The sequence below is a fragment of the Hemitrygon akajei genome, chromosome 10 (assembly GCF_048418815.1).
Source record: "Hemitrygon akajei chromosome 10, sHemAka1.3, whole genome shotgun sequence".
Classification (NCBI taxonomy): Eukaryota; Metazoa; Chordata; class Chondrichthyes; order Myliobatiformes; family Dasyatidae; genus Hemitrygon; species Hemitrygon akajei.
This window is the reverse complement of record NC_133133.1, coordinates 176,271,824-176,284,314: the sequence shown is the minus strand read 5'-3', so window position 1 is coordinate 176,284,314 and position 12,491 is coordinate 176,271,824. Positions and strand designations below refer to the sequence as shown.

Sequence of the window (12,491 nt, the reverse complement as noted above, 5' to 3'; positions counted from 1 at the left end):
CTCAAAGAATTTGAAAAAAAAAACATGCACACAGGCCAATGGAAAAATATATTTGCTCTTAGTCTAAAAGGCAACCATTATTGACACACTCCACCCGTACCAGTCCAGCCTGCTATCTCATCATAACCAGAGGAACAGGTCACTCTTGGACCACTGGCCTGAGGTCTTGTCACCTGCTATAGGAAGACTCATTGAACTAAAGAGTGCAGAGAAGGTTTACAAGGATGTAAACCATGACTGGAAGGTTTGAGTTATCAGTTTGGTTTGCTGGCTCAGGGAAGCAGTCGGACCAGGCCCTTGTTCTGCAGGGTCGCCCGTTGTAGCCGCCTGGGGAGGAGTTGCTGGAGGTGTTGTGGTGCGGCAAGCATCCAGGATGGAGTGGGGGGGGGGGGGGCCCTCCGGTGTTCACTCAGTAAAGCTGTACTGTGTTCGTCTGCGGCTGCATGGCCAGAATGCTAGGGGCTTCTTCTGTCCAACAACGTCCTTTTCACCATCAATCTACAAGACATGACAATAAGGGACTTGGCCTACAATATTTTTTGTGACTATGTTTACTACTATTCTCAGTATATGTGTCTCGTGCTGCGTAACTGTAGGCTCTACGTTTTGCACCTTGGCCCCAGAGGACGCTGTTTCGTTTTACTGTATTCATGGGTGTTCATGAATGGTTGAATGACAATTAAGTTTGAACTTAACCCCCTGCTCTACTCATTTTACACTTATGACTGTCAGACTAAGCACAGGCCAATGCCATGTTTAAGTTTGCTGACAACACCACTGCCGTCGGCCAAATCAAAGGTGGTGATGAATCAGCATACGGAAAGGAGATTGAAAATCTGGCTGAGTGATGCCACAACCTCAACCTCTCACGCAATGTCAGCAAGACCAAGGAGCTGATTATTGACTTCAGGAACAGGAAACATCATACAAGTCAGTGATAATAAACCTGATTCGACCTATCCAATCTCCATCATAGTCACTCTCTCTCACTCACCCTTCCTGTCGCTTCCAACACCAATACCCAGAGTCAGTCTCCTCCTACCCCTCGTAGAAGGGAAGGGTGAGATGGACCAGTCATCCGCTCCTCACATACTGCTGGGTGGCCACCCACTGGGTGTCACCACCTTCCTATGTGCTCCACACATCGGTGCAGCATGATAACTCCAGCTGCTTCAGCCAAAGTCACATCGTGCCCAGGTTACGACAGGGACAGGAGACTGCAGGGACTGGAATCTGGAGCAAAGCACAAACTTCTAGGGAAGTCAGTGAGTCAGATAGCATCTGAGGAGGGATTGAGATATTTGGGGTCAAGATCGCTTATCTGGACTGAAGAGAGTAGACAGATAGTCAGTTGAAAGAGATGGAGTAAAGGGTGGATCCAGATATGGAGGGGCAATAGGCAGATTGAGGAAGAGAGAGTGGGAATAGTGACAGGCTGGCAGCTGATGGGTGGATCCAGGTGTGGAGGGGTGATGGGCAGATGGAGGCAGAGAGTGGGAATAGTGACAGAGACTGGCAGCTGTTGGGCAGTTAGAGGAGGGGAGAGAGGGAATACCGACAGACACTGGGAAGTGATGGATGGAGGGGACAGATGGCTGCAGAAGGTGGGATCTGAAGGAGAGGAAGCTGGAGTATGGAACCAAATTAGGCCTCCAGGACATGGAAGGTTTCAGAAAGTGGGTTTCCCTCATTGCTGTTGATGGAGCCTTCACCCACATCTCTGCTCCTAGTGCACCTCCCCCAGGACAGAGTTTCTCAGGTCCTCACCTATCATCCCCACCTGCCTCTACATCCAGCACATCATTCTTCAACACTTCAGAAAGACATGATCCTATCCCCAGCCGCATCTTCTGCTTCTCACCCATTCTTTTTTCCATCACTCTCTTTACAAACTCCCTGGTTCCCTCCTCCTCCCTCTGTCCTAGGCACTTCCCCTGTAACAGCAGGAGATGAAACCCATCCCTACCCCTCCTCCCTCATCACCATCCAGGGACCCAAACATCCTTGTCGACTGTTCTCTCCTATTAGATTCCTCCTTTTCTAGCCCTTTAACTCCTCCACCAATCCTCTCCATCACCTGGTCTTGTACTCCTTCCCTCACCCCCCACCCTCACCACCTTATTCCATATTCTGGCTTTCTTTCCGGTCCTAATGAGGAGTCGCAGCCTAAAATGTCAACTGTTTGTCCCCCTCTATAAATGCCAGTTGGGGCAGAATTCTCATGCAAACCCTCCAACCTTTGATATTGCTAGAGTGGCCTCCTTGACATCACCAGCCTTTGAAGTGTTTACTATAAAGAACAGCTAGTTTACATGCCTTCTCTCAAATCTTGCCCAGAGTTAAATGTCATCTTAACCTTAGATCCAAGGAGAACAGCTTCTATTCCTCCAACCCAACCTTGGAGCTGATGTTTACCTGCTGTGGAATAGTTCCTAGTGAACCTCAAAGTCACATTCCTTGTGAAGGATCCACAGCGAGTCTGTGTGGGACACTGTACTGTGAATTCTGTTTAGAAAGAACCTTTGTGTTCTTAAAGAATCCTCAACATTGAATGGTTAATGTTCAGTTCTTGCAAACATTGGCTGCTGTTAAAATATTATTGCCTCACTTTTCCCTTTACTTCTCACACATGCCACACAAGTTGATAGGATTGTTAAGGCAGCATCTGGTATGTTCATTAGCCAGGAGATTGAGTTCAAAAGCAGCTCTATAAAAACCTAGTTAAACCGCACTTGAAATACTGTGTTCAATTCTGGTTCACCCCAGCCCCCCATTATAGAAACATACAAAACCTACAGCACAATACAGGCTCTTCGGCCCACAAAGCTGTCTTTATCTTAGAACTACCTAGGCTTACTCATAGCCCTCTGTTTTTGTAAGCTCCATGTACCTATCCAGGAGTCTCTTAAAAGACCCTATCATTTCCACCTTCACCACCGCCAGCAGCCCATTCCAAGCACTCACCACTCTCTGCGTAAAAAACTTACCCTTGACATCTCCTCTGTACCTGCTTCCAAGCACCTTAAAACTGTGCCCTCTCGTGCTAGCTATTTCAGCCCTGGGAAAAAGCCTCTGACTATCCACACGATCAATGCCTCTCATCATCTAATACATCTCTGTCGGGTCACCTCTCATCCTCCGTTGCTCCAAGGGGAAAAGGCCGAGTTAACTCAACCTATTCTCATAAGGCATGCTCCCCAATCCAGGCAACATCCTTGTAAATCTCCTCTGCACCTTTTCTATGGTTTCCACATCCTTCCTGTAGTGAGGTGACCAGAATTGAGCACAGTACTCCAAGTGGGGTTTGACCAGGGTCCTATATAGCTGCAACATTACCTCTCGGTTCTTAAACTCAATCCCATGATTGATGAAGGCCAATGCACTGTATGCCTTCTTAACCAAGGAGTCAACCTGCGCAGCTTTGAATGTCCTATGGACTCGGACCCCAAGATCCCTCTGATCCTCCATATCGCCAAGAGTCTTACCATTAATACTATATAGAAAAGATGTGGAATCTTTAGAGGTTGCAGTGGAGATTTAACAGGATCCCGCCTGGATAAGAGAGTGTGTCTTTACGAGGATAGGCTGAGTGAGCTAGGGCTTTTTTCTTTGGATTGAAGGATAATGAGAGGTGATTTGATAGAGGTGTACGATACAATAAGAGGCATAGATTGAGTGGATTGCCAGTTCCTTTTTCCAGGGAGGAAATGGTTAGTAGGAGAGGGCACAATTTTAAGGTGATTGTTGGATGTCAGAAGTAGATTTTTTTTGTGTGTACAGAAAGAGGTGGGTGTGTGGAACATGCTGCCAGGCTGTTGATAGAAGCAAACATTAGGGGCATTTAAGGGACATTTAGATAGGCAAATTGATGATAGAAAAATGGAGGACGATGTATGAAAAAAGGGTTAGATTGATCTTAGAGTAGGTTAAAGGGTTTGCATGAAAAATTGGGCATGTACTGTGCAGTACTGTTGGTTTACATTCTGTAAGGAGCAAGTTAACACACTGTGTTAACAGTATTCTACATTAAACCAAGACCTCATCTAACTTAACCAGATCCAACATCTGACCACTGGGGATTACAGAAGAATACAGGAAAATGTAAAAGTTATGCAAAATGTCTGTTTACTTGCTTTGTTCCCTTATGAACTCTTTTCGTACTAGATACCTGTGATGCTACTATAAGCATGTTCTTCACTGTACCTGTGTCATAGTCGTAGAGTCATAGACTACCAGAGTACAGAAACAAGCTCTTTGGACTATCTAGTGCTTGCCAGTCAGTTTTCCTGCCTAGACCAGCAATTGGACCACAGCCCTCCATACCCCTCCCATCCATGAACCTAGCTCGCCCCAAACTCACATCACCTTCTGAGTGAAAATGTTCCCCAGAAACATTTCATATTTCTCTCCAAACCTATCACCTCTAGTTCCCTGGCCGGGGGGGGGGGGGGGCGGGGGGGGGGTGGGACCCTACGTGCGTTTACTTGATCTATACCCCTTTCAATTTTGATGGTGTTGAAGGGTGGAAGGGAAGAGATGTGACTGCAGTTACAAGGGAGAAGGTACTGAAAAATCTGAAAGACCTAAAGTTCACCAGACCAGGTGAACTGCACCCTAGGGTTGTGAAAGAGGTAGCAGTAGAGATTGTGGAGGCATTAGTAATGATCTTTCAAAAATCATTAGACTTTAGCATGGTTCCAGAGGACTGGAAAACTGCAAATGTCACTCCACTCTTTAAGAAAACAGGGAGGCAGCAGAAAGGAAATTATAGACCAGTTAGCCTGACCTCATTGGCTGGGATGATATTGGAGTCAATTGCCAAGGATAAGGTTATGGTATACTTGGTGACACAGGACAAGATAGGGCAAAATCAGCATAGTTTCCTTCAAGGAAAATCTTGCCTGATTAACCTATTGGAATTCTTTGAGGAGATTACAAGTAGGATAGATAAAGTGGATGTTGTATGTTTGAAGTTTCAGAAGGCTTTGACAAGGTGCCACGCATGAGGCTGCTTACCAAGTTAAGAGCCCATGGTATAACAGGAAAGTTACTGGCATGGTTAGAGCATTGGCTGATTGGTAGAAGGCAGCAAGTGGGAATAAAAGGATCCTTTTCTGGTTGGCTGCCAGTGACTAGTGGTGTTCTGCAGAGTTTGGTATTGGGACCACTTCTTTTTATGCTGTATATAAATGATTTAGATGATGGAATAGATGGCTTTGTTGCCAAGTTTGCAGATGATACAAAGATTGGTGGAGGGGCAGGTAGTGTTAAGGAATCAGGAAGGCTGCAGAAGGACTTAGACAGATTAGGAGAATGGGCAAGAAAGTGGCAAATGAAATAAAATGTTGGAAAATGCATGGTCATGTACTTTGGTAGTAGAATGCCCTAAAGGTCATTCAGATAGTTGGTGGTGAGGAAGGCAAATGCCACGTTAGCATTTATTTCAAAAGGTCTAGAATACAAGAGCAGGGATGTGATGCTGAGGCTTTACAAGGCACTGATGAGGCCTCACCTTGAGTATTGTGATCAGTTTTGGGCCCCTCATCTTAGAAAAGACGTGCTGGCATTGGAGAGGGTCCAGAGGAGGTTCACAAGGATGATTCCAGGAATGAAAGGGATATCAGACGAGAAACGTTTGATGGTTCTGGTTGTGTAAATAGGTGATTTTAACTGGGACTTGTATACTGTAAAAGGACGAGATGAGACAGAATATTTCCTTAATCAGTATATAGAAGTCCTAATGACAGAGTGTGTGTGGGGTACTTGATCTACCATTAGAGAATGAGACAGGGCAGGTGACAGAAGTTTGTGTAGGGGAACACTTTGCATCTCGTGATCACAATGCCATGAGTTTCAAGGTAATTATGGAAAAGGATAGGTCTGATAAAGATTCTAAATTAGAGAAAGGCCAATTTTGATGGCATCGGAAAGGATCTGACAAGTATGGATTGGGACAGGCTGTTTTCTGACAAAGATGCACTTAGTAAGTCGGAGGCCTTCAGAACTGAAATTTTGAGTTTGAATGTTCCTGTCAGAATAAAAGGCAAGGATAAACAGGTTTATGTAGCCTTGGCTTTCCAGAGATATTGAGGCTCTGATTAAGGAGGTGCAGGGCAGGGTATAGGCAGATAGGAACAAATGAGGTATTTGAGGAGTACAAGAAGTGCAAGAGAACCTTTAAGGAAATGAAGAGGGCTAAAGGAAGACACGAGGTTCCCTTGCACGCAAGGTGAAGGAGAATCCCAAATGATTCTACAGATACATTAAAAGCAAAAGGATTGCAAGGGACAAAATTGGCCCTCAGGAAGGTCAGACTGGTAATCCAGGGGTGGAGCTGAAAGAGATGTAGATCTTAAATGGATTTCTTTGGATCTGTATTGATTTGGGAAATGGGTACAGAGTCTATAAATGTGAGACAATGCAGCAGTGAGGTCATGGACCCTATACAGATTACAGAGGAGGAGTCCGCTGCCTTGAGGGAAATTACGGTGGATAAATCCCCAGGGCACTTCATACGTGATCAGGGTGGTAGCAATAAGCTTTGGCTTATGGCCTAGGAGAAGAAGTTGTTTCTCATGTTCTTGTCATAATGCTATGGTACCTTCCGCTTGATGGTAGGGGTTAAAGAGATGGTTGGACCGATGGGAGGGATCATTGACAATGCAGACCCTACAGGACCTTTGTAGGGACCTGTGGTCAGATACCCTGCAATTCCCATACCGGGCGGTGATGCAGCAGGCCAGGACACTCCTGTAAAAACTGGTTACAATGAGGGTTGGGGGGCCTCACTCATCTCAATCTCCTAAGGAAGTGGAGACACTGCTGTGTTTTCTTGACCAAAGAGGCAGTTTTGAGGGACCAGGTGAACTGTTATGTGCACTCACAGAAACTTGGTGCTTCTAACTCTCTCCACGGAGGAGCTGCATATATGGAGTGAGGACAGGTCGAAACCACAATCATCTCTTTGATCTTGTCCACAATGAGACTCAAGTTATTGTGCTCACATCATTCTACCAGCTGCTCTACCTCCTCTATGAATGCCACCCCATTGTTGTCATTGAGGCCAAGCAATGATGAGTCATCAGTGAACTTGATTATTCCACTTCAACTGGATCTAGCAATGCAGTTGTGCATCAGCAGCAAGCTGAGCATGCAGCACGAAGAGTACCGGGGCTCAGAGTGATGTTTCTGCCAATACGGACTGACCGTCGCCTTTGTGTCAAGAAATGCAGAATCCAGCTGCAGAGAGACATTATACCCTCCAGCTTCTGAGCAATGATCATATTAAACACTGAGCTGAGTCAATAAATAGCATCTTGGCATGAGGTATCATTTTCTAGATGGGACAGGAGTGGAGTTCAGAGGCTATGGTATCATCAGTGAACCAATTTGAGCGACAAGCGGACTGGGAAGGGTCCAAGGTAGCAGGAAGATGGGATATAACATGATCCATATCCAGCTACTCAAAAGCTCTTCATTATTGTTGAGGTCAGTAATCACTGAGGCAGGTTACTGTCGTCCTCTTGGGCACCGGGATGATGATGGCCACCATTATATCCATTGGAAATATGCTTTCAAGTTATAAAAGACAGATATGGAGGCTGTGAAGAAAGTGTAGAAGGAATTAATCCAGGGGTGAGGGACCACAGCTCTGTGGAAGGGCTAGTTAACCTCCTTAATGTCAGCAAGACAAAAGGAGATCTCCCACCACTCATCCCTCCTTACATCGGCGGCACAGCAGTGGAAACTATGAGCAGTTTCAAACTCCGGGCAGTACACACCTCACACAACCTCTCATGGTCGCAGAACATTTTCTACACAATTAGGAAAGCTCACCAATGCCTCTTTCTGAGGAGGCTGAAGAGAGCTGGACTCTACACTTTGACAGACCCGCAGCAGAGAGCATCTTAACAAACTGTATCACTCCATGGTATGGAAACTGCACTGCAGCAGACAGGAAGGCCGTACAAAGCAGTCATCTTGAATCCTGAAGCAGATTTTGCTTGTCACCAAACACTCAAACGAGCTTCCACAGATGCACTGTTGGAAATATCCTGGCTGGACCCATCAGGCACATGTCATGTTTGCCTTCATTGGTGGGGCGGGGGGAGTAAGGAACTCATGCTGCACCTATATAAAAGATCAGTCAGTTCTCATTTAGAGTACTGTGCGCAGTTCTGGTCACCTCATTATAGAAGGGAAGTGGAGACTGTGGAGTGCGTACAGAGAGGTTCAGAATCACAGCAAATACCATGGAATTTGTTGTTATGCAGCACGATAAAGTAGTGCCAACAAAGTAGTGAGGTAGTGTTCATGGGTTCAATATCCATTCATAAAACTGATGGCAGAGGGGAAGAAGCTGTTCCTGAATTGTTGAATGTCTCTCTTCAGGCTCTTGTAATTTCCTCTTGATGGTGGTAATCAGAACTGGGCACATCCTGGGTGATGGGGAATCTTAATGATGGATGCCACCTTTTGAAGGTGTCCTGGATGCTGGGGAGGCAGGTGCCCATGATAGAGCTGATTTAAGTTTACAACTTTCTGCAGCTTATTTCAATCCTGTGTAGACCCCCCAGCACCATACCAGACAGTGATACAGCCTGTTAGAATACTCTCCATGGGTCATCTGTAGAAATTTGCGAGCATCTTTAGTGGCATACCAAATCTCCTCAAACTCATAATAAAGTATAGCTGCTGTTGTGCCTTCTTTGGAACTGTATCAATATGTTGGGCACAAGATCCCCAGAAATGCTAACACCTAGTATGTGGCCTGGAGTAGCGAATATAAGCTATAAGGAGAGGTTGGAGAGACACGAGTTCTTCTTCCTAGAGTGTCAGGGACTGAGGGGAGACCTGATGGAGGTTTTTTAAACTATTAGATCCGTAGACAGAATATAATCATTTCCCCAGGGCAGTAATGTCAAAAAGTAGAGGATGTGCTTTGAAGGTCACAGGGGGAAGTTTTGTTTTCACACAAGTGACAGTGGAATGGGTTACCAGGAGTAGTAGCAGCAGTAGGCAGTTTGGTGGAATTTAATAGGCTTTTAGATAGACACATGAATATGAAGGAAATGGAGAGATATGTAGGAGGACATTTAGCATAAATTAGTATCAGCACCGGCACAACATTATGGGAAGAAAGCCTTTCCAGTGCCCTATCTGTCCATGGTCTATGGTCTGGTACAACAATTTCAATGCATAGGAACACAAGAAGTTGCAGGGAGCTGTGGACTCTGCTCAGTAATCAAGTGCACATCCCTCCTCACCACTGGTTGTATCTACAGGAGGTGACGCCTCAATGAGGCAGCATTCATTATTAAAGATCCCCACCATCTCAGCCATGCTATCTTCTCACAGCTCCCATCGGGCAGGAAGTACAGAAGCCTGAAGTCCCACACCACCAAGTTCAGGAACAGATATTTCCCTTCAACCATTCAATTCTTGAACCAACTGGCACAACCCTAATTACTACAGTTTAGCAACACCATGCCAATTTGCACTAAAATAGACTTCTAGTGTGCTAATTGGGTGGCAGGGTAGAGATACATTGCTACCAAAGGAGGTACAGGGATTCCTTCCCTCCGCTAGCCTTCATGTCACCCTCGGGCAAAGTGCAGCACTTGCTTAGCCCTCAATCAGTGTCACGGCAAGCCATGGCTGCAGGTGGTGGATGGTCGTATGAACAACTGATGTATATCACAAGCCCTGGTTATGTGACCACTGACGCCAGGCAGACAATCTCTAAAGAGTATTAATAATGGCTGGGGTCACCCATCCTGTAAAGACACTGCCCAGAAGGTGGCAATGACAAACCATTTTGGTAGAAAAATTTGTCAACAATTATGGTCATGGGTAAGACCATGATCGGCCATGTCATACAACAGAGCACATAATAATGATAATGAGTGTACTAATTATGTTTTCTTGAAAGTCGCGCAAAATCTGCTTCCTTCATGTTTTTTCTCCTTTATGAATGCTCTTTACAAACTGTGTACCTGTTGATGCTGCTACAATTAAGGTTTTCACTGCACCTGTGTCACAGTCGTGGAGTCATCGACTACCAGGGTACATAAAAAGGCCCTTTGGACCATCTAGTGCTTGCCATCTTGTTATCCTGCCTAGTCCCACCAACCTGCAATTGGACCACAGCCCTCCATACCCCTCCCATCCATGTACCTAGCTCGCCCCACACTCACACCACCCTGAGTGAAAAAGTTCCCCAGAAATATTTCACATTTCACTCTAAACCTATCACCTCTAGTTCCAGTCTCACCTAACCAGGGGAAGCCTGCATACATTTACTCTATCTATACCCCTTGCAATTTTGTACATAATACCTCTATAAAAGATTTCCCCTCCTTATCCAATGCTCTATAACCTGTGCACACGTGTACTTGTGATATGACAATACACTCTAATCTTGAGTCTCTGTAATTACTATCTCATTGCTGACACCACTTTTCATGAACAAAGGAACCACGAAGTTCAAACTACATTTTTATCAAATTACATGTCACCATATGCAACCCTGAGATTCATTTTCTTGTGGGCATTCATGGTAAGTACCAACAAAGTAATAATAGCAATTAAGCAATAAATATTGAGCACGAGATGAATATTGAGCAGGAGTCCATCGTTTGCGGGAAAATTCAGTGTTGTGGTGAATGAAACTGAATGAAGTTGCATGAAGGGCAACATTAGGTATGGGAGATTTTAACATGGAGGTAGATTGGAAAAATCAGGTTGGTGATGGATCTCAAGAGTGAATTTGTTGAATGCCTGTGAGATGGCTTTTCAAGAGCAGTTTGTTGTTGAGCCTATTAGAGGATCAGCTATACTGGATTGGGTGTTACGTAATGAACCAGAGATGATTAGGGAGCTAATTAAAGTAAAGGAACCCTTAGGAGCCAGTGATCACAGAATAATTCGGTTCAACTTGAAATTTGATAGGCAGAAAGTAAAGCTTGACAAAGCAGTATTTCAGTGCAGTAAAAGAAATTAGTGGTGTGAGAGAGGAGTTGGCCAAAGTAAATTGGAAGGAGCTGCTGGCAGGGATGTCAGCAGAGCAGCGATGGTGTGCATTTCTGGGAAAAATGAGGAAGGTGCAGGATAGATGTATTCTAAAAACAAAGAAATACTCGTGGCAAAATAGTACAACCATGGCTGATGAGAAAAGTCAAAGAAAATGTACAATCAAAAGAGAATACATACAATTAAGCACAAATTGAAGATAAAAGGTTAGGAAGCTTTTTAAAAACCTAACCAGAGCAACTAAAATCATTAGGAGGGAAAAGATGAAATATGAAAGCAAGCTGACAAACAATATCAAGGTGGATAGGAAAAGCTTTTTGAAGAGTGGATATAAGACCACTTGAAAATGAGGCTGGAGAAATAAAAATTAGGACTAAAAAGATGGGAGCTGAACTAAATGAGTATTTTATATCAGTCTTTGCTGTGACAGACACTAGCAGTATGCCAGGTGTAAGTCACCCCAACAAGATGAACTGCACCCTAAGGTTCTGAAAGAGGTAGTGGTAGACATTGTGGAGGTATTAGAAATGATCTTTCAACAATCATCGGACTCTGGCATAGTGCCAGAGGACTGGAAAATTGCAAATGTCACTCCACTCTTTAAGAAAGGAGGAAGCAGCAGAAAGGAAACTATAGTTAGCCTGAACTCACTGGTTGCAAAGATGTTGGAGTCCATTGTTAAGGATAAGGTGATGGAGTACTTGGTGACCCAGGACAAGATAGTACAAAGTATTTTTTCCATCAGGGAAAATCCTGCCTGATGAACCTGTTGGAATTCTTTGAGATTACAAGTAGGATTGTTAAAGGGGATGCAGTGGATGTTGTACATTTAGACTTTCAGACGGCCTTTGACAAGGTGCCACACTTGAGGCTGCTTACTAAGTTAAACAGCCCGTGGTTTTACAGGAAAGTTACTAAAATGGTTAGAGCATTGGCTGATTGGTAGGAGGCAGCGAGTGGGAATAAAAGGATCATTTTTTGGTTGGTGGAAAACCGATGTCCAACTAACGGTGCAATAACGGCGGAAACAGTCCGGAACCCAGCGTAACGGCGCAACTATGAGTACGGATTACGATGTACAGAGGTCCGGTTGAGGCCGGAGTGTAGTTAACGGTTTAAAACCGGAGTTTGGTTAACGGTGCAAACCCGATGTAAAGCAGAGCCTGAATAACGGAGCAATAACAGCGCGACGCTCGAGCCAGGTAACGGTACGGAAGGCAGCGAGTGCATTGGGTGGGGTGGGGCCGGGTGGGGTGCGGTACCAGTCCGGTCCGGTCCCCTCCCTCACTCACTCACCCCGACGCCATCCTCCGTTCCCGCTACGCCGCCGACGCCGAAATTCGCGATTCCACGAATGGCTCCAGAAAGAAGGCGGAGCCACGGCACAAATGCGGCCGCCCATTGGCTGGAGGTCCCGGGTTCCTTTCTGATTGGTGAGCGGACTCACGATAACTGGTCAG

At 45.2% G+C, this 12,491-nt stretch overlaps 1 protein-coding gene across 1 annotated transcript in view; it reads right to left on the bottom strand.

Annotated features, from left to right (window-relative positions):
- Positions 1–12,413, bottom strand: part of endouc (endonuclease, polyU-specific C) — a 53,897-nt gene extending 41,484 nt beyond the window's left edge. Inside the window, exon 1 of the mRNA XM_073059793.1 lies at positions 12,328–12,413. Within this exon, the coding sequence (XP_072915894.1) occupies positions 12,328–12,338 (11 nt within the window). The 5' untranslated portion in view covers positions 12,339–12,413. The remainder of the gene's footprint in view (positions 1–12,327) is intronic.
- Between the last annotated feature and the right edge of the window lie 78 nt (positions 12,414–12,491).